This window comes from Lonchura striata, chromosome 1A (assembly GCF_050655825.1).
Source record: "Lonchura striata isolate lonStrDom1 chromosome 1A, ASM5065582v1, whole genome shotgun sequence".
NCBI lineage: Eukaryota > Metazoa > Chordata > Aves > Passeriformes > Estrildidae > Lonchura > Lonchura striata.
Window position 1 is genome coordinate 3,273,558 of NC_140741.1, and position 26,966 is coordinate 3,300,523.

The 26,966-nt window shown below is 40.8% G+C and overlaps 1 protein-coding gene across 4 annotated transcripts in view; it reads left to right on the forward strand.

The window, feature by feature from the left end:
• Window positions 1-26,966, forward strand: part of FBLN1 (fibulin 1) — an 88,752-nt gene that overhangs the window by 59,687 nt on the left and 2,099 nt on the right. For 3 of the 4 annotated variants that reach the window (XM_085570078.1, XM_021529922.2, XM_085570079.1), the window contains 6 exons: window positions 280-405; window positions 1,214-1,333; window positions 2,165-2,296; window positions 2,837-2,960; window positions 13,918-14,060; window positions 15,878-16,009. In XM_085570078.1, the coding sequence (XP_085426204.1) occupies window positions 280-405; window positions 1,214-1,333; window positions 2,165-2,296; window positions 2,837-2,960; window positions 13,918-14,060; window positions 15,878-16,009 (777 nt within the window). Of the gene's footprint in view, window positions 1-279; window positions 406-1,213; window positions 1,334-2,164; window positions 2,297-2,836; window positions 2,961-9,227; window positions 9,679-13,917; window positions 14,061-15,877; window positions 16,010-26,966 lie in introns of those variants that run through there. The other variant, XM_021529923.3, reaches the window with a different exon arrangement.

Here is a 26,966-nt window from a genome sequence, read left to right on the forward strand (position 1 = left end):
AAGCTGTATTAGTATTGTCGACATGTTATCTGCTCTCCTGTTAGCACGTAAGGTTGTGAGAGTGTGTATAATTGTTTTCTGTGATATTTTTATAAGCACCTAAAGCAAAAGATTCCTTTGTAAGATCAAAGCAACTTTCTCCGTATAGATCTAATCCAATTATACTCTGGGGTGCTTCTAAATCAGCATTTTGAGAACTTCTCTCTTTAGTATGAAATTTAAATCTGGAAAACAGCAATCAAACCTTTATAATCACTCTCTGTGTGCTTGTCCTTGCAGATATCAATGAATGCAGGCGCTACCCAGGCCGCCTCTGTGCTCACAAATGTGAGAATACTCCTGGTTCCTACTACTGCACTTGCACCATGGGCTTCAAACTTTCAGCTGATGGTAGATCCTGTGAAGGTATGACTGTCAGTGCTTTGGTTGTGGAGTGTGAGAAAAACAGCTCATTGCTCTTTTAGCTGCTTTTTATTTTAGCTTGCACGACTGCACTGGAATGGCACGAGAAATCCTCTCAGTGCAGTCTCCTTGATTACATGAATGCTGCTGTGATTAGTCGAGGCCACTATAGCCCACAGCTTGAATACATCACCCTTAGACTGCAGCATTTGACAAGATGACACAGCCTCAAGCTGCACCAGGGAAGGTTCAGGTTGGACATCAGGAAGAATTTCTTCCCTGAAAGGGTGGTGAGGCATTGGAAAGGGCTTCTCAGGGAGGTGGTGGAGTCCTCCTCCTGAAGGTGTCCAAGGAACGCCTGGATGTGGCACTCAGTGCTCTGGTCTGGGTGGCAAGGTGGGGCTTAGTCACAGGCTGGACACAATGGTCTTAGAGGTATTTTCCAGCCTGAATGATTCTGTGATGCAGAGGAGTATGGGTCTGCTTTTGCTGTACTTTGAAGGGTGATTCAACTCATTCAGGTTCAAAACCAGCCTTGCTGATATCCACAGACAAAAATGTAAGTGTTGGCCTTAAGATTCCCTCCCAGTCTCACACCTTGAAGTGCAGGAGGAAATTATAGTGCAAATTAACCTATACTGCCTGTTAAGAGTAACACACTGAGAGTCCCTTATTTCCAGGTTACTCAGTGACATGTACCATCCTTTTTTAATTAAAAAAACTACCTTCCAAAATTTTGTCCTATTCCAGTATTAGGAGTGATGAATATTGGAAGAAACGTGGGGTTCAGGTGAATCACTTTGCATTTCAGATTTGAATGAGTGTGAGAGTAACCCCTGCAGTCAGGAGTGTGCCAATGTGTACGGCTCCTACCAGTGCTACTGCCGCCGTGGATTCCAGCTCAGCGACATCGATGGCATTTCCTGTGAAGGTGAGCTCTGGAGTGCTGCAGGGAAAGGCTGGGTGGGCATTTCTTCTTCTTGCTGTAACAAACGCGAGGAATTCCATGTAATTTATCATTTTAACATTTGAGTCTCTTGGGTATTTTCTTGTGAAACTGTATTTAATGAAGGTCTCCCGCCCATGTCCTTTCCTAGAAGCATCTCTTTGTATGTATGGTGTCATTTTTGCTGTTTACACTGAACTGTAGCTGGGCACACTTTTGTAACTTGACAGAAAATTGTCTTTTTCCTGAGGAACTACCAGAATTTCTAGTCTTCAACAAGTGGGGATATGAGCATATTTATGTGTTACATATGTAATACATTATATTACTAGGTAGTATTTTATATATCCTCTTTTTGTGGCTGGTTCTGAGCTAATATGTTCTCAAATGCAAGGAAGATGTGGGTGTGACCTCATGGCCAAGATTCTGAGCTTACTAAACAAGGTCTTGGACAGAACACCTACTTTTGATTTCCTTTTGTAAAAATAAAACTATTCCTCTCCCTCCCTTTTATAAAGCACTACAATACATGTAAAGGGCTTGCTCTCATCCATTACTTTGTGTCTTGGGCTCTTATATAGCTTTTGAGTTTCTTCAGAGTTCTATTTATTCCTGAAAATCTTTGCTATTTAGATGTTGTTGGCTAGAGCCACACTTATCTGATGATCTTCATTAGAAGAAGAAGAAGAAGGAGAAGAAGAAATTAGAATCATTGAATTGTATTTCAAGCTGATAGCAGGAGCACTGTTCATGTGCACTGAACTGGCTGAATGTCATGAACACATAGAAAATTAATGGTGTTTTTTTTTCTTGCAGATATTGATGAATGTGCTTTGCCCACTGGAGGACATATCTGTTCCTTTCGATGCATTAATATTCCTGGGAGCTTTCAATGTACTTGTCCCTCCACTGGGTACAGGCTGGCACCCAATGCACGCAACTGCCAAGGTGGGTTCAATAACTGCAGGGAGACCTCACTGGATTGGGGAATTCTGACACATTCTAGCAGTTTTTGTATTTAAAAAATGCCTTTCTACAACATTCTAGGTAATTCAGTACATGTCAGCTCAACATCTGAAGAAACAAGAAACCTTTTATAATAAACATACAGGAAATTTCAGTTACAAAGTAATTCAGTAGAGATTACTTTTAAAAACATTATTAAATAATTATAAAGAATTCTTACAATGAAGATTCCAATGGTGAAATGCTATGAGTTTGTTTAGCCATTAAAAGGAAATATGTCAACATGTCAGCAAATATTTAGGTCTTGTCCACTTAGTGGCACTGCTGCTCTTCCTTTTCTTCTTGCTGGTTGGTTGGGTTAGTGTTCTTCTTTTTATGTCCTTTTGTCCTCTCCTTGCAATCCTGTAGTAATGTTTAATTGCACCCCACGTTCTGTAGTATCTGATAGGGTAGTGTCATTGCCTGGCACCTGCCAGGGACAGGAAAAGCAGTGTTTAATCCATGCCCCCGTTTCTTTGGCAGATATTGATGAGTGTGTTGCAGAAAGCCACAACTGCTCTTTCAACGAGACCTGCTTTAACATCCAGGGCGGCTTTCGCTGCCTGTCCTTGGAGTGCCCCGAGAACTACCGCAAGTCAGGAGACACGTAAGTACCTGCTTTTGCAGTTTTTTGTGGCATAATCTCCTCAGTGCCATGCCACTGCCTGACTGAGGACAGAGCAGTTTCTAGCAAATACGTATTGTGTTGGCACAATATGTTTTGCACACACAAGTCTGCTTTCTTTCTCATGCTACTCTTTCTAAGAAAAAAAGATACTCCTTAAAAAGTGCCAAGTGTCAGTGGTTTGCACCATAATGATCTCCAGAGCCACAAGCAGATACTCTCTGTCTGGCTCCCTTGCAGGCAGCCTGACAGGAGGGCTACACTGGGCTTTGAAATCCTTGGCTTTTATTTCAGAATCACACATGATCTTTCCTTACCGTCACAGTTCAGCTAAAAACTTCTTTTTAGCTTCCTCTCTGTAGTCTCACCTGTATTGTTGCAAAGCATTGCAAGAATGTCTTATTTTTGGTACCATTTAATTGAATCATAGAATATTAAGGGGTTAGAATGGACCTTAAAAATCATCTAGTCCCAGTCCTCTCTGCCATGTACAGGGACATGTCCCACTAGACCAGTTTGCTCAAGGCCATATCCAAACTGGCCTTGAGCACTGCCAGGGTTGGGGGATGCACCTCACTGGTCAACCTGTTCCAGTGTCTTACCACACTCACAATGAAAAATTTCTTCCTAATATCTTACATAAATCTCCCGTCTTTCAATTTGTATCCAATTTTCACCTGTATTAAAAACCCGGGAATCCTGCCCCTAATTGTGTCTCTAACCTAGCTCAGAGATAGTCTGTGCATACTGGTGTAGAAAATAGGAGACAGCTCTAGGAGGAGGGGCAGCTAGCAGCTCTTTTATACCCATCAAATAGTGCCAGCAGGGAGGAGAAGTTGTTGCAAGTCCTCAGCTGTGTAGCTAGAGTTTATGGCTGGTGAAAGTGATGCTTTGCCTCCTGGCCACCCTGTGCTCCAGCAATTCTTCTAAAGGTTGCTTCCAGTGTGCCCCGTACTCAGGTAAGTGTGTGCTCCACCAGCCAGGGAGGAAAGCTGACAAATCACATTTCTTATCAGCCCACTGTTGCTTTTCCCAGTCAGTGCTGGCATGGCCACCATCTGTCAGACAGACCTGAGTACTCTGTGCCTTCTCTGTACAATGAAGTCAACACTGATCATCTCAGGGATTTTGTGGATTAGTCTTTGAAATGTCATATAAGTGGCACAGCAGATGCATTTGATCAGAATGCTGGAGAGGAAGTTCATGGTGTCAACCCAGCTACTTATAAAATATGCTTGTGTTCTGGGAAGGGTAATAAGAATTAAATTTTAAATTAAATTTGTCACATTAGTGACCAGGCAGTGCCTCATGATGCAGATGTTCTCTTTATTTGTAGGACTGTGGGTTCATTGGTATCCTAATTTTAAAAAAATTGCAAAAAGTGCATTGTGCAATGGGCCACTAGGTAGAATTTCTGCTCTTACAGACATTCCAGCATTGCAGAGTTCAATTTATAAAATACACATCATACACACATTCAATCTCATTTTCTCTCTTATCTGTATTTGACTTCATTGGCTCTTTGAGCTATATGGCATATTTTGGGGAAGCAGTGGAGTGTCTGAATGCTTTTCTGTGTCTAGGTTGATGGGTTCTGTAATGGCTTTCTCTGCCTAACTCAGTCCTGCTCATAGGGTGAGATCCTTCTTATGTGCTCAGGCTATAATTAGGCTGAGTCAGACACAAATCCTGCAGCTGCTCAGTGAAATTCTAATTATTTTAATACTTTAAGTTATTATCTTGTTGGATTTATTAGGTTTCCCCCTCTCAACAGCTACAGATAGTTACTAAATGTACTGCTGAAAACATACTTGCATAAAGCAAAGAGAATGTGAGCTCACTGATGTCACTGATGAGCACAGTGGATTCCACAGGTGCTCTCACACTCAGCTGGATACCAGTGTTACACCAACATGCCAGAATCAGGGTTTATGGGGAGAATTATCTGGTGCTCACTGGGGAGCAGTTTCATCAGACAGCTCTTTAGCACCCTTTTATATCCAAACTGCTTCACATCTCCTTGAGTGAATCAGTTCTGCATATGTACGCCAGCAGGGCTGATAGCCAGCATATCTTTGTTATGTTCTGCATGATAATGACATTAAATTGCTTTTTCACCCAGGGTATAAAATCAAAGTAGTTGGCTTCTTATCACACCTAGTACAGATACCATTTTTTATCTCCTTTTTATTCAAAACACATTCCAGTCTCACCAACTTGGCACATCATAAGAAAGACAATTTATTTTTCCATTTTTGTCAAGCTGGCACCTCAGGAAATCTTTTTACGCTGTTCCCCATTATTTTCTTTGGAATAGCTATAATTTAATAGGCATCAGTCGTGTAAATCAAAGTTTCCTTATTTTTATTTTTCCTTAAAAGCCTTATGTACAGGCAGGAGCACTCAGTGATCCAAAAGCTTATTTACCAGTACCTGTAAAGCAGAGGTTTTTGCATGGTGGCTGTTGCAGTGGCAATTGCCATCAGGTAAATTGCAGTATCATCCCAAGCTATGGGCTGAAACCTCAGGGTGCTGTTTAGATACTCTGAGCTCCAGGAGGAAACAGAGTGTGTTATCTTCCCCAAAAACAGCAGAATGCCTGGCTTGATCTAAATGGTATCAATTTTATTGAAATTAAAACCTTATCTCTTTTACTTAAATTCCGCTTTTTGTGTTTCATGGATCAATCTATAGGCTTGGGATTTTTCCCAGGGTAGATAACATCTGCTGCTCCTCATAATAGAACTTAACTTGCTGCGCTGCCTTGCCAAACGTTTTTTGTTGTCAAATTTCATAACAATTAACTTCTCTTTATATGGCATTGAAGTCTAACATTTGTAATATTTAAGCCAAGAAAAATAGTAGAAAAGATAAAGTGTTTATGGCAACATGTCAAACATGTGCTGCATTGAGCCAAATGGGGAATTATTTGTATTTTCTAAACATGTCTGTGCATATTATCAAGGTTGCCTGGTGCTTATCATTATTAGAACATGTTTTTAACTCCTTAAAATTTCACCAAAATATAACCAATGGCTGAAATGTCCTAGATATTTTCTAGGAGAAGCATACAGAGCACTTGTCCATCCTCATTGCTACTCTTCTGCATCCTGTTTTCCTTCCTGAAGTGGGGCTCCAGATTCTCCTCCAGTTAAGAATTTTCTGTGAAGACCAACCATCAGTTGGTTTCATTCCCTTAAAGCTGTGTTCTAAGACAAAAACCACCTTCCCTGCACAGCTGATCACGAGCATCAATGTCCATGATGTGGCCATGGCTCACTTGGACCTTGTGGTGTGGTGCAAGCTGCTGAAAAGAAGTACACACCCATGACAGTATGAGCAAGAGCCTTTGCAGTGGAATATATTCTAGGAGGCCTGAAGACTGGAACAGCTCTGGAAATCTACAGCATAGAATGTACAGTGAGGGTATAGTTCAGTAATAAAACTTGGTTAGTTGTTCACCATGTCAAGTTGGTTTCCCTGTAGGAAGAAAGGCATAAAGCCCTAAAGCTTACTAATAAAAAGTTCATTTTCCTTCAGTACTTGAGGAGTTGTTTCAGTTGTTTCATACCACTCAACTCCTTTGAGCTTAATGAAAATCTGACCCAGAAATTAACGTGAAGGAAGGCACAAAATATTTTTCTCCTTGTTTTTCTGTTACAAAATATTGTATTCATTATCTGCCAGTGGAATCCCTCTAGTTTTGGTAGTTTTCACTTATCAGTGTTTGGTACATGAAATTCAAATGGGAGTAATTCTTTAAAACCAGTATTTCAGCCACATAAGTAAACAGAACAGAGCAGAAAGTGAGCTAAAACAACTGGGTTCAAATTCAGGAATAAGCATTTATCAGCAGTATACACTTACTTTTGTAGCCCATGCACCTGATTTCAGAGTTTTGCAAAGACATATAACAGCAGCTTGTTGCATTCCCCCTCCATGTGATTCCTGCTGCTCACTGAAGTCTAGAGAGCACACTGGGGTTGAAATGCTCTTTGCTTCTCACCTTTGTGGTGTGTGACCCCACGATGAACCCTGGTTCTTGAAAGCAATAATATTTGCTATCTCTCCTTTGTGGTTATTTGCTGGAACAATTACTGCACATTAACTGAACCTACAGTGCACTGTGCAGTGCATACCACCAAAGCATGAGATAAAAGATGACGAATTTTGAATAATTTTAGCTCCTAGCTAAAATCTATCTGCTCCTAGCAGGCACATCTATCTTCAGAAATAACTTTCTGAATCCACAGAGCGTTCTTTTTCAAGTCTTTGAAAACTGGAAGCTTTGTTTTTTTTGTTCTCTTTAAAAATTCTGGCCATAATTTAAAAATGTATTTTACTTTTATAAAATAATAAGGGAGAGGATCTTTATGAGAGTGTAAGTGCTCATAAGCATGTACATGCTTCTAAGAAGTTGTACTTGAAGAAAACATTTCCAACTAAGGAATTAACTGTCTCAACTTGCTCCATGATTTCAGCAAAACCAAGTAGCCTCATGATTTTAACAACACCAAGTCGTTCTTGTTAGTGGAGTTATTAATGACGTTTCAGAAAAGAATGCAGAGCACTCCATACCTGAAAATACTTCAAGAGTATCCACACCTAATTAGCTGGCCATCCTGTGAGGACTTGTGTATGATCTTTAAACACATGAATAAAATTAAGAATGCATTCAAATCTTCAAAGAATTGCTTCAAAGAACCACTTTTGTTTGCAAGTAGTATTAAAAGAAAACATGCAACACCTTAATTGAAGAACTGAGGGTACTTTTAATTAGTCTTCTTGAAAGTGCTGATTTTGCATATAATGAGAAGTTCCTGGGATTCAGATCACCCTGCACTGGCAGCAAAGTGGGCCTTGCTTATAAACCACAGTTCTGTTGGTAGCAGACACTGATGACAGGAGCTCAAACTCATGTCAGGATAAAGTAATGAAATGGGCACTCAGATTTCCTTGAGGTGGTAAGAAACAAACTATGTTTTTATGCTGGAGCATTTCTTGGTAAAGAAAGAAGTTGTTTAGGTTCCAGAATTTCAACCTGTGGAGCAAATACTGCTTGGAGTGGGGAGACTCTTGCATCTAATTTAATTGATTCATAGTTTTGCATGAGGCACGTTTGGAGCTAAATGCTCAGGCTGATAATGATGAAATTTTGTAAAGTCATCATCCAGCTGAGATTGTTGTTGTCTACCTTTACTTCCACACACCTGCCTGAAAGGATGCTTGGATACCTATGTGGTGATTTGAGCATATCTTTAATCTGAAATGCATACAAACTTACCCAGTAAGCAACACACTTCTCAAACCCACCAGGTACCACGACATCAGATCTTCATTAATGTGTTCATAAACTATTAACACTCTTAAAACAGCAGTGCCTTGGATGCCCATAGCTGTCTCCCACATTTTCTGGACAAAGTTCACTTCTCTCTGGAGCAGAATGCATGAAGATTGTGACTGCTGTTAAGGTTTGTTGCTCCCTGCCAGCCTGTATGGGTGATCTCTTGCTAGTGCTCTGGATTTTTCGCTGTGACACAGTGCTGAGGGAATGAAAGAACAGAGGGCAAACTCCTCTCTCACCAGAATAATTCCCATGACTTAGAGCTATGTAAGAGGAGACTGAATGTGTAGGACACATGCTAGAGACATCAGGCCACTGGATCTTGTTTTCAGGGCTTGCCTGGATGGGTGTTTGACTCTGGTTGGTTCTGATAGTACAGAGGACTACTGTGCCATATCAGCAAGAAAAGGTTCATCTTCAGAGACCAATTCCTTGGACATTCACGGTTTTCAGAACACTTCACTCGGTCTTAAAATACAGCCAGACATCCCAAGTAAGACACAGACAACTCCCTTACCATTTAGAATCTCTTCCTTTACTGAACATATGCCCAACCAGCAAAAGAATAAAACTTGGAGGGGAAAACAGTGCCAGTGTTCTCCCTAGGAGAGCTTGGCTGACATAAATCAAAATAAACTCTCAGCCCTGCTGAGGTGCCAGACTTGATCCATCTGTGCGTGCAGAGCAAGGGCAACACTTCTGACAATGGCAAGTCTCCTCCCAAAGCTCCAGCTGCAGGCAGGTTCATCCTTACTGAAATCATATCCCTTTGCAATATGAGTGAAGAATGGATGCAGGATGGGAGTCAGCCTATCTTTTCCCACCCCCACCGCCCTTGCTCTCCCTCCCACTCGCTAAATGTGCGCTAATCTTCCTCTTGTCTTGTGTTCTCACTTTTCTTGCAGTCGCTGTGAGCGCTTGCCTTGTAATGAAAATAAGGAGTGCCAGAGCCTGCCTCTGAGAATAACCTACTATCACCTCTCTTTTCCCACCAACATTCAAGTACCCACCGACATTTTCCGCATGGGTCCTTCCAATGCTGTCCCTGGGGATAAAATTCAGCTGTCCATCATCAGCGGGAACCAGGAGGGGTTTTTCAGCACAAAAAAAGTGAACAACCACAGTGGCCTTGTGGTCATGCAGCGGCAAATCACAGAGCCCAGAGACCTTCTTCTGACAATTCAAATGCGACTTTCCCGCCACGGAACTGTCAACACTTTTATTGCCAAACTTTTTATCTTTGTCTCTGCACAGCTTTGATCCCCAACTTACAGTCATCATTGGCTACTCTTTCTCTTCTAAGAGTAGCTTTTCCCCCCCCCACAATTTTAATAAAGTTTTAGTTCATCTGTTGCATGCTGCACTTGCATTTTATTTGCCATCATCATTACAGTTTTCCACTTTCCCCTATAACTGAACATCTTAATTTGTGGAGATTCTTCTGTGTACTCTACATCATAATACAAAGCAGAAGTTGGTGTCTAAGAGTTCATTACCTGAGCATACTGACGACTGAAAGCTCTTAATTTACTTAACACAACAGGGAAGACCACTGATCATACACAGTTACACAGGTTTAGGGCTAAATTTTCCAAAGAAAATAGGTACATACTTCAAAATGTCTCATCTGAGACATCTCTAGAAAATTTCATCACTTATGCAGCAAATAGTGTGGATTTTAGGGCATAACTTGGACCCTTAGGATCCCTGAGGTGCCCCAGCACGTGGGTCAGTATAAAATGGGCACCCAGATTCTCAAGCTGTCCTATTTATTGTTGCTCTGTTGTGTCCTGTGAGCTAATGCTGATTTCCACCAGGTACAGATCCCAGTTCTAGCTTCTAAGGATGGTACAAAAGCTAATCTTATTTGAGAAATATTTCATCTTTCTTCCTGTGGAATTTTTGCTGAATGGAAAAACTAATGACAACAGAACAGCAATCAACTTCATAACAGTATTCAGCTAATAGCAGAGAGCTCCTTTCTGTTTCACAAGCTGAAACATTCCCATCTACAGGAACATTTGAAAAAGATACTTGATTTGTCTCATAACACTTTTGTCTCTCCAGCTTTCATATTAAAGCTGATAAATTTTGACCAGTAAAGACTTTATCCACAGCTACAATCACACCAAACCATAAGTGCTCTGAAAAGTCAGTCAGAATTCCAATATCCAAATCTTTCTTCCTTTGCTTTGACTTTCTTTGTTTACTCCTAAACATAGACAATACAACTGGAATATCTTTGGAATTCTGAGCTGGAAGAGCATTTATTTATTACATGGAGTCCTTGTGTTGATAAATATTAAAAGCTCATTTCCAGAGATATGATGCAAAAATTAATGTTCTATACTACCCTGGGCTCAGTTATCTCTGCTGCTCACTAAACAGGCAGAACAGTAATTCCATAGGACAGGGAATAATCCATGTGAATGCACCTGTGGAAAAAATATCTCAGCAAGGGCTGACAGCACAGCCATGGTACAAGGGTAGGAAGTGGGAACCTTCTAAACCAAGATGCTGAGCCTAAATCACCTGGGCACAAGGAATGACTCCGTCAGCTGGAAGCTGCAGCTCTCAGGCTCATCAATAGCAGGGATTGGGGCAGGATTGCAGCACTCTTGCCAGAGCATCACCTGTTCCCCAAGGCAGAGTTCAAGCCTCATAAGGAATGCCCATGTTGAATAAGCCTGTTGACACATCCTGATAAAGGTGCCAGAAGCTGCCAGTGGGGATAGAGTCCCAGGTTTAAATGCTGAGAGCACAAGCCCATGTTACTTGAGACACTCTGGCTAGCAGTTCCTTATGAAGCCATAATTAAGTAGGATAAATATTCAAAAATAAACTTCATTTTTGCAAACATTAATATATATACTTTTTGGCAGGAAAAGAAGGGAGTTTTAAAATGTGTTGTAAAATGCTCCCACACTAATTGTATTTAGCAAGAACACAAAGCTCACATTCCCCTGTGTTAGATACTTGATTGCTGTAGTGTCACTGGGACTTTCAGGAGCATATAGGTAATTACATAGTGCTATTTATATTTTCCAAATGAAAATAAAATCACAGCTCCTGGTCCAAAGAACTTATTGACTGAATCTAAGAGACAGTATGAAAAAGAATCGTACCAGGATCTTAGAAGAATGAAAAGATTATACTTTATTATATGTGTAGGAAATAATCAGAACGGCTGAGCTGTGTATTAACTTTCTTCTCTTTAAATGAAAATGCCTAGAGGGAAGACGATCTCCAAAGCTTTAGTTTGTGCTAGAGGCAGAAAACTTGAAGGAAAGGTACAAATACAAAAGTTCTCATCACTGAGGAAGAAACTTTTGCCAGTCATAGTCTCCACTGTAGGAGAACATGAGCAAAATGGAAAACATCAGCTAATCAGAAGATGAAATGCAAAGATGATGTATAAGGATAATGTTATAAAGTATTATGAGAACAGAGGATATAATTTATAGCAAATATCAGGATTTGAAATAGATGTTAGTTGTGAAAGAAGTTACTCCAGTTCAGAGATGTCCAAAAGATTAAGCAATGAGAGAACAAAGTGTTATCAACTGCACTTTGGATATGCTGGCAATTAGCAGGGATAGGAAAAGAAAGGTGATCAGAGAGTCAATATAATGAAAGGACAGATACCAGTTTAGCAGTGTGGACAGAGCATGCAAAAAATCCCCAAGTTAGTGGAACTGGTAAGAGGAGAGACAAAAGAAAGAGAGTTGACAGACATTTATCTGTCACCCGTGTGGTTAGGAGCTGGATGGATCTATAAACTCAGTTTAGATGAGAGCTAACACAAATGACCTGTGACCATTGAGATCCTCTGATCTGTACCAAAGTCATGCCAGAAGGCCTTACTCCACAGGTGAGAATCATGAATGCAAGTCTTATTTAGGACTTCATCTTACACAAAATCATGGCTTTATTGGCAAAGTATTTCATAAATACTTGTACTTGCCTTTTGTTCCAACTGAAGTTGAGGGTAAAGCTTTAATTCCCGGGAAGAAGCAAAAGGAGACACTACCTGAGGTCTGACTGCCTGAGACACTCCCACCACAATGTTTTTTGCATACAAATTCTATTGTCTAAATAGATCTGTGGTAATTTAGGATGTTCTAACAGTACTTAATCTGTAATAGTGTCCCAATATAAGTTATGCAAGCTACTGTTTGTAAATGAGGTGTCTAGGACATGACAAGATTTTGTACACAGATAATGGTGGGAAGTAAAAGGGTACAGGCCACCTCTTCTGGCCTGTGTCTCCAGTCCAGTCCCAAAACATCAAGTACAGGGTGTGAATACCAGGCTCAGCTGGTGTGTATTAACACAGCCCTGTTGCCTCCCCATGGACTGTGCCAGTTCACATCTGTTGAAGCATGAGTTCCTTGATGTTGATTTGTGTTTTCCCCTTACTTAACTTCATACAGTATCATCATGCTTGGCTTAATCTTCTTTGATGAGCAGAGCTGGGAACATATAATAAGAAGTTACTGATACATTGATTATAAATAGAGCCATAAGGTCCCTTTGAACATCTGAAAAAAGATGGTTTGCAAGTGTGGACTGGGATAACACATTTTGAAAAGAACAAGAATGATTTATTTTCAGAGGTATCTAACAAAATAAATCTTTCTCTTTTGATTTCCCTTTAACTCAGAAATTTTTTCTTATTTTAATACTTGAATTCCCTTCCCCCCACCCCTCCCCACAACACTGCAGCATTTTCTTTTTCCACTTAGAAATATGTAGAAATGGGCAGGTCAAAGTTGAGATCATTTGTGGGGCTTAGTCACATTTGAAGTCCCAGCACAGTCCTTTCATCTCTCATGAACACAGAGTGGGCATTGTGTGAAGTTCTTGAACTGTAAGTGACTTTAAATTCACTCTAGTGGACAAAGGTGAGAAGTCATTTAACTTTTAATAGACTTTCAAGGCCGAATGAGCAGCTGGTTGAGATGGAATATGAAATGATCCTTACCATTTCCCCGGGCTCAGAATTCAAACTTTGAGATTTTAAATAATGTGGTTAACTTTCCCCCCTCCTAGTTTCCATTGCTGTTTTCTCAGTTCTTTCAGATGGAAAGGGAGGGTGTGAAAAACAGACTTAAAAGAGGCTCTTTTGGCCCTTGCTGCACTGAAAATCGTGAAAGGTGGCCCTTTACATGTTTATGCCAGGTTTCTAAAACAGAAACAATTGTGTCTGCTTTACATGGCTGAGTAAAAAAGACTTGTGCAAGTAAAAGTGGCTCCACTGAAATTGCTGAGAACAGGCCAGCTGAGAGTGTGTGGGTCTCATTGTTTGGTCCTGTTTGTCCTTGGAAAAGGACATTGCATGGCATCTTGGCACTACAGTTTGCTTTGTTTTCACATGCCTGGCTCGAAGACCTGGGTTTGAGGAGGTTTCGACTGCAACTCTGAGCCAAACCAAGTTCTTCATGGGTCCCAAAGTTCAGATGAACTGCATTTGTCTTAAGTTTTTGTGGGAAGAATCAACACTTATGTCAATTACAGTTTCTGGCTCCCTAGATTGCAAAACACAGAGTATTTAATATTCAGTCTATATATGAATCTCTTTTTGGTTTCTCTTAGTGTCAGACTAGAAAAGACAGATACCATCCGTTGCATTAAGTCCTGTCGACCAAATGATGTCAGCTGTCTGCTGGATCCTGTGCACACGATTTCCCACACTGTCATTTCACTGCCCACGTTCAGAGAGTTTACAAGACCTGAAGGTAAGTGGTTTGCTCCTTCTTCCATTTAATAGACTACAGCATATAAAACCTCCACCGGAAATCCTTGCCTAAAGCCAGACTCACTACCGGTGCAATAAATGTTTGCACAGCTCCAAATTATAGTTTACTGTTCATTTAATTAAAACCTTCTATACCCAGGAGTTTTAATTTTATGGAGGAAAGAAAATCAATCTGAGCTCTAACTCATACTGCTTCCCAGTCTAAGGAAATACTGACTGAATTGCCATGCACCACGTTTACTCACACAATAGCCATATGCCCCATGACATTTTTTCTTCCCTTGTTTGCCAGTTTTGCTGTAGGAATGAAGTACTAAATATATTTCTCTCATCTGTTGTTTGCTACTGACAGGTGGCTTGTTCCAAGAATAAAAACGTTACATGCAGATATTAATCACAAAATAAATTATGCTGAGTATATGATGATTGGCTGATTTTTGACCTATGAACAAAGTGTTGTTTGTTATAGATGAAAGGGAGGGAAATTCCAAGGACTGGACAAAATGTTTTTGAGACAAGAATTTCAAAAACCACCCGAGTGACTGTCTTCTGCAGTACTTACAAGTTTTTAAGTCCTGCACTTTCATGCTCACTTTTCACTCACTTTCTTAGCTCACATAAAAACCAAAACCTTACAGGTCAAGAGCCAGTTTTGGCTCCTTGCCATTTGTATGGATTTTCTGGCAATGCATCCATCAGAGGGATGGCTGCCTGCAGCCCAGCTGCTCTCAGCACCTTACTGAGTAGCACAGACACAGACAGAAGGGTGTGGAGGTAAGGAAGGTTATTTTGGAGGGGTTTTTAAAGGCCCTAAATCTCCATTTCTGATATACCCAACTCTCAGCCTTGCTGTTTCAGAAAGTTTTCCTAAATGAAAGCCAAAGCTGACTGTTCCCTTCTGCACCAGGCGGGAGTGGAGAAAAAGACACCCCAGTCCTTGCCCAGATAGGAACAATTCAAACACTGATGCAGAGCTCCTGGAGGTTCTGTCAGGCCTGTTTCAGGCCTTGGCTGGCCCTGCCTTGCAGGGAAATGAGGAATGCCCCATGGCCACTTCTGCTGCCATACATGCCCCTTCAGCTTCACCAGGTGTCCTGGCAGCAGAGCTAAGGGTTTGGCCCAGCATGCTTCCCAAACCTCATTAGTCCATCCTCGTGTTTTAATAAAAAGAGATGAGACCTAGTGATCTGAGATTACTACTGAAGCCCAGAAGGCATAAATTGTAACTCAGTGAATGGCCTCAAGTGAATTCTTACAGCTCCAAGTCTAGTTTCATCATCTGTAGAGCGAGGATAATGAGAGGAACAATACCTCCGTCCCTCACAAGGGACTTGAAAATAGTCTCACTTTTACTTTTAAACCTAAACATCTCCTCCAGTACTCCAGAGTAATGGCAATACTTTGTGTAACTGCCTAGGGAATCAGAGTGGAGAGGTTTATCTCTTTGGTCCCTTCCTCAGCCCAGCCTGTGGTTCCTTGCTGTTGTCCTCTTTGGGTACATGCTGGAAATCTGATTGGCTTCTTCAGAGCAATCTTTTTTGATTTTAAAAGTAAGAGTGTTTTGGCTTCAGGGCCCTTGGATGGTGGAAATAGGAGGAGAAAACAAATCTGCCCAAATCCTCACTTCCCTTGGATTTTCTGCCTTTCCATTTTAAAGGACAAACTGGGAGTGGTAAGGGAGGGTAGCGTCTTCCACCAGCTTTGAGGACAAAGCGGATTTGATTTTGGATCAAATTCAAACATCAGTGTTGTTTTCAAATATTTCTCAGTGCATTCTGTGATACTCTTTACTTGCAGAGATTATTTTTCTTCGTGCCATCACACCCACATATCCAGCCAACCAGGCAGATATCATATTTGACATTACAGAAGGAAATTTAAGAGATTCATTTGATATCATCAAGCGTTACATGGATGGTATGACAGTGGGTGAGTAGTGTTTTCTGCTTACTTTCTTCTTTCAACTATACTGTAGGACAGGGTGAAAGAAATTAATTCAAGTAATTAATTCCTACCTTGATTTTCAAGCCAGTGTTGATTTCATATTCTTTAGTCCAATACATGTAATTTGAACTAATATCATGGATAATTTCTTATGCAAAATACCAGAGTCCTGTTCTTTAATTTGAGAAGTATTTTAACTTTTTTTCAGAACTAGCTCTAACTAAAAATGCAAATGGCTTAGTTTTAAAATGCTGAGGGACCTAATGTAACCAGGAGCAGTTGGCAAATGATGTTAAGGAGGAGAGCCCGAGCAGATCCCAGCTGATGTGTTGCTCTGCCCAGTGGGAGCTGCCCAGGCAGTGGCAGGGGAACACACTGGAATTCTCATGCCAGGTATTAAAAAATAGCATTTGATTGCACTTTATTAATGTTTATTTATGAAAAGAAAGGACTTCTGTTCCCAGTGAGCACTTGTGCTTTGGTATGTGAACATGCAGATTCTGTTCAGGTTCATACCTGTGCTTCTGCAGGACTTGTCTGGAGGAAAAGAAAAAATCACTGCAGCTTTCATATGGAGGGCTGTGCAAAAGCACTATTTCACGTGGTCTGAAGGTGGCACTGGTGCATTTCAGAAGCAGAATAGCACAACGTCAGCTCTGCAAAGGTTTTATGAACTGTAGATAAAAATCCTAAGTCATTAGGTTTCTATTTCTTTCTTGATCAAACAGAAGTATACACGTGAATGCTGAGAAAAAGGGAGAGTCTGTTAAAGCAGTATGATAAGATTACAGATTTCAGTTATTGGGGCATTTCTTTAGCAGACTATAAATGTTATCAGATCTCACAAGAGTTACAGTAGTTTGCTTTTTGTGCCGTGTGCTTCTTTCTGTCTGAAATAAGAAAGAAGGATGTGTTTGGAAATTCGACTGGCCGAGGTATTTGCCTGAGGGAAGGGTTTCCATTTTGAAGAACAGGACTGTGTGTCAGTAGTATTTTACTTGGTAAACTGGATTATTTGCCTCACAGTGTGAAAAGAGAAAGGATATTCCGATACACTGAATTGAGAAGATATGATGCATGCCCAAGTATATTCCCAGCTCTTTGAAAGAATTGGGCAACTCTTTTCTTCACCTCAGTTCCCCCTGTGCAACATGGAGATGATAAAACATGCCTACTACTGTCTTAAACTGTCTTAATTAATTCTTGTGTGTAAGACTCTTAATTAATTCCTCTATGTAAAAGTACTTTGAGATTAATGGATGGAAGCTGCAAAGAAAACTGCCTACAGCAGAATTGGAAAAGGAAAATCAAAACAACCCCCAGCCAAAATTACCTGGAGGGGCAGAGGTTCAGGAGAGCACACTGTCTGTGTGTTATTAGGATTGCAAATAATTCTGCCAGCAGCACTTCTGCTGCTCTCATCATAATATAATTTTTATTATTATTAATAATCAGAATGTTAGGTGTTTCCTTAGAAAGTTCTGGGAAGTTTTCAAGACAAATCAGATGGGATCCTAGTCCATGAGAATTCACAAAGTCCCTGTTTTAAAGAAAGGGAAGGGTTTATATAAGGAAGGAAAAGCCCAAAGGGCATAGACAGTATCAGAAAGCTTTAGTGGTTATCCCACTAAGTTACAGGGACATCACAGCTGTGTGGAACATAGAAACTCCAGCAGAGCAAATGCCCAACTAGGGCAGTAACAGAAGGGTTTTCAGGAGTCTTTTGCAATTACAATATTCCAATTTGTGGAAAAATCAATTTATGTGCTTCTTGGAGAGTATACCTGCACCATCATGCTGAATGACAACATATGCCACTGGGATCCATGCAGCATATTTTAAAATATTTTTGTACATACTTTTTTATGGTTTTTTGCTGCCTATATAGGAAAGAATAAATTTATTTTGATAATAAATCATAGATGCATTGGTTAAAGAAACAAGAAGTATGCTTTATTATGTTGTACTATTTCAGGATGAATGGCCAGAATATCAAAGCTATTTTGTCTTCTACTGGAAATTAGATCACCAAATATCTATTTTTTACAAGATTATTTTTCTCTACATGAAAAATTGACAATTTCTACAATAAGTTTTTGTTGATTGGGTGGGGTTTTTTTTTGTTAAAGAAAAGATAGAGACTAGTTGAGAGCATGATGAAATGCATAAGAGGATATGGAAAAAAGTAGGAAAATAACAACTTGAATTACTGAAAGACCTCAGTGCAATAAACCTTGACCCAATATCAGACAAGAGGAAGCTGATGAAGGGATTCAGAGAAAGGGAGCACTGGGAAAAGAGGAGGAGAAAGGACAGACCAATAAAGATGTACTTGCAGAAGACCCTCATTAGTAATGCAGGTTTAGCTAGACTGTCACTAATGAGGACAGAGGTGATGCCTTAAGAAGGACACGGATGTAACCTGTGCTTGTGTGAATGCAAAAGAACAAGATGCTCTTAAAGTGCAACTGGGGGAAAAAAGGTGAAAAGGTACAGTTCTTTTGGGAAAGGTTTAAAGAGTGGGAGGAGCTGTTAGAGATGAAGTTGCAGAAGGAAGGTGGGGGCTTCAGCACTGAGAATTATATTAAAAGAGAGATACAAATCCCCAGTCTTTCCTGGTTTAGAAGGTGCTCAGGACTCCTTGTTTCCTGGTGTGGTTACAGGCCAAGGTGGCAATGACTCTAAATGACATTGTTAAAAACCTAACATCACTTACTAGCATGGGTGGGAGAAAAACAGAAGCACAGACCTGTCCAGGTCTGGTGTTTCTTTAAAACTTTTATAGACTTTTCACTGCATTCCTCCCTTAACCAGCTGTCAGTGAAAAATGAAGAATGCATTTTCAACCTGTGCAAAAATGTCCTATCAGTGCCTAAGGTATTATCAGTTGCTATAAAACACTTTCCCCTTCAGCTATGCATTCATTTTTTACAACAGTAACCCCACCTTGTAGTCTGGTAAACTTCAGGAAGGTTTTAAAATTTCATAATACATCTAAAAGTAGTTTTGATAGGCTGAAATCTTCCATATTGCATTTGGTTAATAACCTAAGCCTATATCCTTTCCTATAAAGCAGAATGGTGCTATTGTTCTGGCAAACATCCAGAGCCAAAAAGTCACCATAGAGTTTCAGTGGGGGATTGTGCTGGTGCTTGGATACACTGATAGGTGCTCTCCATTGTTATTTGCAAGGGTTCCATTGCTGTCTCTGTCCTGAATTTCCTTCCTCTTGTATGTGGGGGACAGTTTGTGATGCTACCTTTGAACATTAAAATGTCTCAGCTACTGACAGAACTGTGCTGGATTTATCACTAGTTTAATTTCTACTGTGGTATCATGATTGTTTAGTGTGTTCCAGAGTCTGAGGAGAGACTTGTCAAAAATGATCAAGAAGATAAACAAAATCGGGTACCAGGAGCAAATGTGTTTGTGAGATCCCATATTAGCTGGGGCAGGAGACGGAGACTCGAGGTTTGTTTGACTTTTGTGACCAGGGTAGTAGTTCTGTATCTCATAAGTAGTTTGGCCATTAGCAGAGGGGCAGTCTTTTTACAATCCTCCATGCAAATGTTTGCATGGTCTGACATTAAATTCAGTCATTGGTCTAAAAAGATTTGGTTCTGAACTTTGTCTCTGGACCCACTCTCCATTGCCAGGCAAGTACCTTCACATTTCCCCCTGCTTCTCTCCTTCTCTGTTACTCCAAACTCTATCTTTGGGCCAGAGGCTGGCTGGTTCTTACTAAGCATAAGTTCTGGTGTTCAGCAAAATGAGTTTCATAGACTTGTGGGGGCTTCCTGGCACAGCTGGAGCTGTGCAGCAGCTCACCTAAATGTTCTGTGAAACATTTATCTCCCCATGTGGATACTTCTTCTAGAGAGTAAGCAGCAATAGGAACATTTTTTTTGTGATTATAATGTCATTAGTGTGAAACAACAATTGTGTCTGGCCATACAAAACCGGTGCTGCCCAGTCATTACCAGCAAGCTCATGGAGCAGGACATAATTCAGTAGGTTTTTCAACAGGGTTTTGCAGCTGTACATTAAAAAAGACACAGTCTCTTTCAGTATCTTTGTTCTGATTTCATCCCTAGGCTTCCTCTCTCACAAGAGGACCTCCACAGAAAAGAATATTTCGTGAGTTTTAATCTGTGCCAGGTCGCCCTGTTGAAATCAGTAGCAGTGCATTCGAGATGAGGGTGCCCAGAAGCCATTTGGTAAATGGGATCCTGGATTTGCTGCCTAAACCTGCCCTTTCTGAATGCTGCTGACTGCACTGCTCAGCAGTCAAATCGCTCAACACCCTCCCTCCCCTCCAGAAAAAAAAATGAGGATGGAGAGCTCTTCTGGGGGCAAAGAAGCACCGTGAGCAGGAGGCAGATTTTCATTTCATATCTGAGAAATGCTGATGGTGCTTTTCTGGTGAGAATGAGCCTTGATCTCAAGTGGAGCAACCTTCCTAATGCCAAATTTCACTCTAGCACATTGCAAGAGTCTGGTTAATTCAGCTCTCCTCCTTGATCCACGTTCATATCACCTCTTGGGTGGTACAAGGTATTACATTCGTGCAGACCACCTTTGCTTACAGTTTCCATAAGGCTCAGCAGGCAGATAAATTAAACTGTACCTCTGATGAAGTTTTGTGAACTGTGATGGCAAGTATAAAACCTGACAACTTGGGAAAGAAATGGCCTAAGTTAGGGACAGCAAAGAGCACCAAAGTCCTTGGTTCAGGTTGCATAGCATGCATTTTCTGGTATTCCTATTAAACAGCAGGCTGAGATACTGCACAAATGAGCAAATAAAGCCAGATTTGAAATCCAGTACACCAAGGAACATATTACAGCAGTTTCTCTGAGAGATGTCTGTGTGAAACCAGCTTTCTGAGGTGCTCTGCCCCAGTTCAAAGTAGTCAAAGACCTGTTTTTAGAATGATCTCCAAGTGTGAAATATATGTGCAATTGATTAAACACTGAACATGATTCTCAGTGCTCTGGTTTAGTTGAGACAGCAGTGTTTGGTCAAAGGTTGGACTTAAAGATCTTGAAAATCTTTTCCAGTCTTAATAACTCTGTGATTCAGGTGCTTCTGCTGCTATATCCAAGTTTGTGTGTTGATACCATCTTATTCCTGCAGCAGCACCTATGCACCCCATAAAAATGGCAAAGGAAGATAAGACCTAAGGTGTATCGTAAATCTTTCTCAGTATGACACACAGATGCCTGGCTCACTTAAAAACAACTCTACCTTCACTTTTGTTTTTAAAGGGGGAAAATGTGCTGGAGTGAACCCTTATTTTAGCCTTTGAGAACTGGTCAGGAATTGACACACATTGAAGTTCAGGAAGCCTCCTTGTTAGAATTCTGCAAACCAGAAAAGCAGAGCTGTTGCCTCAAGGTGATGACTGAGCCCTCTATAGGGGCTTCTGTGTCAAAGCCTCAGGATTAAGTTCTTTTTCTTCCACGGTAAATCAAATCATATTTGATGCCATATCATGCTGTGTGCCATAGTTGTGGCTCTTTGCCAAGAAATGCTTTTATCACAAGGGTTGCAATAATTAATTGCCTGGTGGACCCAAGTGTGGCTAAATCAGAGCAATGTGATTGTAAGACAGGCAGGGTAGACATAGCCACTCTCACATGAAGCCCCCTGTAAATAAAATATTGAAAATAAAGTAGCAAGAGGCTGATATATGTGATTTTGCACATTTTGGACATTCATCACTGAAGTTTTTCCACCTGTTTTAGTAAATGTGTAAGGCTCTTCTAATACATAGAGCATCTCACATTCCTAAAGGTGGAAGAGGAAAGATTAAAAATATATGATGGAAACTATTTCTTAATGAGGCTACTTCAAGTACAGTTATTGCGTTTTAGGCATGAGTGATTTCACAGCATTGTCAACAATGAAACCCATTGCAAGGTTTGGCTGGAAGGCAAACCAGACATCTAAAAGCACTTCAAGTTTGCCAAACCAAGATAACAGCACATCTCTCTGAAGTTATTTAGTGTCCTTAATAAAGATCATAGTATTTGCAGACTAGCCAAACCTCAGAAAAATCAAAGAATTTTTTAAAATTCTTTCATAATACCGAGGTTCCATATGATCCAACATGACAGATAATAGCTTTGGAAATATTCACCATTTGTTTCTGGCCAAAAAATGTGTTAATGTGATGACACCTCTTTATGGCCTCTTTATTTGATACATTTCAGCAATCAAAGATTTCTAGAGAAGCCCAAGTGTTAATGAAATTAAACTTCAAGGAGTTGTTGAATTAATAATAAATGTAATCCTAAATTTCTGATTTGTTGAATAATGCAGAAATATCCTTTTTCCATGCTGAAATTTAATTCCTGTACTGTAATTTCATTTTTTTTTTTCCTTTGGAGTTGAAGCAAAAGGGAAAAGAGAAGAAGATGCAATTTTAGGTAAACTTCAACTAACATTCATACCCTGGGTGAAAACTTCAAAGGCTGTGAGTACCTGGGGAGTTTTAGACAATTGTTTAAGCAGTTTTTAAAAGAGAGCTTTGCTTTTAAATGGCTTATAAATTATTCCAGTGGCCACAGATCTTCTTCCTATGGGAGAGATGTGAGCCAGAGGTTGTAGTCCCAGGCATGGCCCACCTGGTTACTCTGTTTTTCTGAGGGGTGTCTTGACATGCCCCTGGTCCACGCTGACATGTCTGAGAGAAGCATCCAGTGCTGCCTGGATAATGGTTGGATAATGGTTGTTGAACTTCTCCAGGGACACACACACACACACACACACACACACACACATATATATTATTTTTATATCCCAGGGTAATGTGCCACTGCAGTCAGCACTGCACCAGCAGGCTGGGTCATCAGGAGCCCTGCTCATGCCCCTAGTGCAGTACCCACTGTGACAGCACCCAAATCACTGCCACCTTTCTATTCCCAAGAATAGGAACATGGGGGTTGTGTTCAGTGTCATGTTGGTGCTCCAAAGGGAAATCCCCTTCTCCTGCCCCCCTCTGAGCACACACTCCACCCTGTGGTCAGATGGCTGCTTGTGTGGCAAGCTGTGGTTTTGGTTTTTTCAGGTGTTCATCCAAGGAAAGGGGTGGAGGATAGAACAGGACCACTATTTTTGATCAGCTTAAACCAACAGTGAAGTTACCCTGAGTGTCATATAGCATATAAAAGTGAATTTTATGTGGCCAAACTGACTTCTCATGTATTTTATAAGCACTTGGTTGCTCAGTTGAAAAACAGGCCTTTTTCCTAAATAAAGATCTGGGACATTCATGTGAAAACTATGTTTTTGAAAATCTTGTCCCCAGATACCTCAGCAAAGATATGTATAGCTAGCCACATTCCTGTGAAGCAGTTCTCCATCAGCATGGAAACTTTGTGAACATCCAGCTCTAACCTGATTCTCCAAAACTTTTCTTTTGTGAAGTGCTCACCATCAAACTTGAATGAAGGTGTAATTCACAATGTTATGAGGGCAATATACTTCAAAGCATGAGGAAATCTATTTTGGTACTTGTATTTTGATTAATGAGTTTTCTGAATCCTTTCACTGTAGTTATGTTTGTCAGGTGTGACATCTTAAGGATTAATGATACCTTCAGAGCTATTTTTCTGTATATGATTTGATGCCTGAAGTGATGATTACCAAGAAATATTGCTTCTTTTCAAGGGGAAAATTTTCAATGGGTTCACAATGGTTTAAAAGTGAAAGAGGGGTAATTTAGGCTGGGTATACAGCAGAAATTCTTTGCTATGAGGGTGCTGAGGTCCTGGCACAGGTTTCCCAGAGCAGCTGTGGCTGCCCCATCCCTGGCAGTGTCCAAGGCCAGGTTGGATGGGTCTCTGGGCAAACTGGGGTAGTGGGAAGGTGAAGGAACTGAATGTACTTTAATATCCCTTCCAACCCAACCCATTCTGTGGTTCTGTGATTCTATTTCAGGCTAAAGCTTTTTTAAGCTTTCACTTACAATCAGGCCTGTCATAGCCCAAGTGTTAGGAAATTTAGAGGGAAAACCAGACATGCTTGATCTCACATGGGATTTTATTTATCTAATGAGGACTAGACATTAATATATTGTTACCAGGATTAGTTTCCAATTCATGGAAGTTAATTTTAATAGTGCTTGGCCACTGCAAACCCCAAAATAGCCTGAATAGCAGTGTGTGCTTATTTTGAAGGAAAAGCAAACCATGAGCTACGGTCAGATTTTGTAGCATCACAAAATCATTAAAGCTGGAAAAGACCTTTAAGCTCAAGTACAACCATCAACCCAGCATCACCAGCATATTCACCATGAAACCATGGCATCTGTTTGACTGCCTCTGGTATTTTAAATATATATCCCATTCTTATTATTTTACATAGTTTTTACAGAGTGTTTAATTATTTTATATTCTTATTATTTTACATAGTTTTTACAGAGTGTTTAATTTAAAATAGTTCTTAGAATTAAGAAAAATATATGTCTTGTTCTATTTAAGATCTCATTTATGTCTCTTGTTCTATTTAAGGTTCTCATTAAGAAGTTAACTATAGATTCATGATTCAGAAAAGTGTTTTTTTTTTTCTTTTCATCACTTCATGCTTTCTCAGTAACTCCTTACCATACATCCCACATTTATTCAGTCAAGTCAGTTTTTAGCTTTTTTTCTTCAATGTATCTGTCAGCAGGTGTGGCATTCACTTCTCAAGCCATTTTATCAGCTGGATTTTAAAACTGCAGCAAGAGAAGTGTGTGAAAAGGCACTGCCACATGGGCTGCAGTGTTTTCACCTTTTTTCCTGCCTGTTAGCAGGGTGCATCTCAACACGAATGAGAATGTTACTAATGGCTTTGAATGCTGCATCAGTGATGTGTGAATGTTTGCCATACTGTGGCACAGCACAGCAGAGAAAACACCATTTGCAATCCCACCTCTAGAGTAGAGCAAACTAATGGAATAGTGCAGAAAGTGTAGAATGCTGTAATAGGATTGCTAAACCAAACCAGCAGCCTTTACTCTCTAGGGCTTGGTGATGACTGCAGGAGCTGCCCACAGGGTTGCTTAAAGATTGCCAGCACTGAGTGATTTCAATGCTGTGCATTTCCATGGTTCTCATTTAGAGCAGTGCCTGCAATAAAGTGATGTGTTGTTAGTAAAATGCTTTAAATGCTATCCTAAAGGGAGGACAATTTTAGCAAGGTTTTCCTGTTTCAATACATCATCTGCCAAGACCAGTCATTTTTATAAGACACAGGAAAGTAGCCAAGAAAGCTAAAGAAAATTAAAAATATATATATAAGTATATATATATATATATATATATGCATATAAATTGTAGGGGGCAGGATGCTTGAAAAGTGTATTCATCAAATATGGCAGGCAAAGTGACTGTGGTGAGAAGTTTGCAATTTCACTGCATGCTGAAGATATTAGCAAGTGTTTGAACAGGACAGAACCGTAATGTCATTACTGCCTTAGGGAAAGGTGCTGACAGCCTGCATAAGCAAACATTTATGTCTCCCATCAGATCTCAGGCCAGAGCGTTCTTAGGGAGCAGCTGCAGGAGCTGGCTGGGAGTCCATGATAATTCCCAGCATGCAGGAGTACATCCTTCCTTAAAGTGTGCATTTCCTTCTGAATTAAACAGCCTGTCAGAGCAGTCTGTTGTCAGGAGGTGTTCCTTAAAGTGTGCATTTCCTTCTGATTTAAACAGCCTGTCAGAGCAGTCTGTTGTCAGGAGGTGTCTGTGGAGGGGGGATCCCCAACAGACTCCCTGTGCCTGCTGGCTGACCTTGGCTTCATGTGATTTTGACATTTGGGGACATCCTTTTCAGATGAAAGCAGTTTGGTAGCTGCCTACTCCATAACACCAGGCCTAGAAAACAAACAAGGAGTGAGAATATGTTTAGAACCCGATTTGGAGCCTTTGGAATCAATGGCAAAGCTCGTGTTGACTTTGTTTTGTAGGTCTGAAGCTGCATCACTATTCCGTGTAGCCACACTGCGTCAAGGCACAGGCAGCTCCTCGTGACCCAGACGTGCCTCCCCAGGGTCCTCTCCCACGCCCTGCTCAGACCCCAGGAGCCCAATGGCAGCTTCAGTCCCTGCCTGAGCAGTGCTGGAGGAAGCTGAGGGCCCACTTGTTCTAGACCCTGCCCCACAGGTTGCCTCCTCAGTTTGACTTTGGCCCAGCATCACCCATGAGCCAGGCTGTGATGTGGCTCTCTGGCTGCCCCTGGCCTGCCCTGCTGCCTGGCTGGGTGTCAGAACTCAAAATGTCCCTCAGACATTTTTGGATGTTCTGGGTCCAGGTCAGAAGCATTTGAGACCCTGACAGGCAGCTGGAAACAGCTGTGATTTTGAATTTGAGCCATGGAATGATTTACCAACTTTGCAGGTAGAACAAGAAGTCACAAAAGTTTAGATATTATAGTCACAAAGTAAAGGGAATAATTTTTGAGTTCTGTTCAGGGGGGTTTCTGTTTTGTATGTGGGGGTCAGAGGTTTTAAGATGCAGGGATTTGGGCCTGCCCTGTCCTCCCTCTTTCTTCTTCCTTACCTCCATGTTCTTGGTGATGTTGACACTCACAGATTGGTTTAGAGTAGAAAAGCACCATTTAATGTAGGTAATAGGCACTGGGGAAAAACTGTAAACATGTAACACGTAATGTACCATATAAAAGATAGAAAAGCACCATTTAATATAGGTAATAGGCATTGGGGAAAAACTGTAACCATGTAACACGTAATGTGCCATATAAAAGCAGCAGCCCTGGGCGGGGAGAGAAGAAGCAGTCGGGAGTCAGAGAGGATGTCAGGGTGTGTGTGTGCCTCTGCCTGAGCTGTGAGCAAACCACAGCAGCCAGAGAAGAAAATCTTTTAGATAAGATGCAATAAACTGCCTTGAGGCCCAACAGAAGACTTCTGAGCTTTTTTTGAAAGCACGGGTTGGAG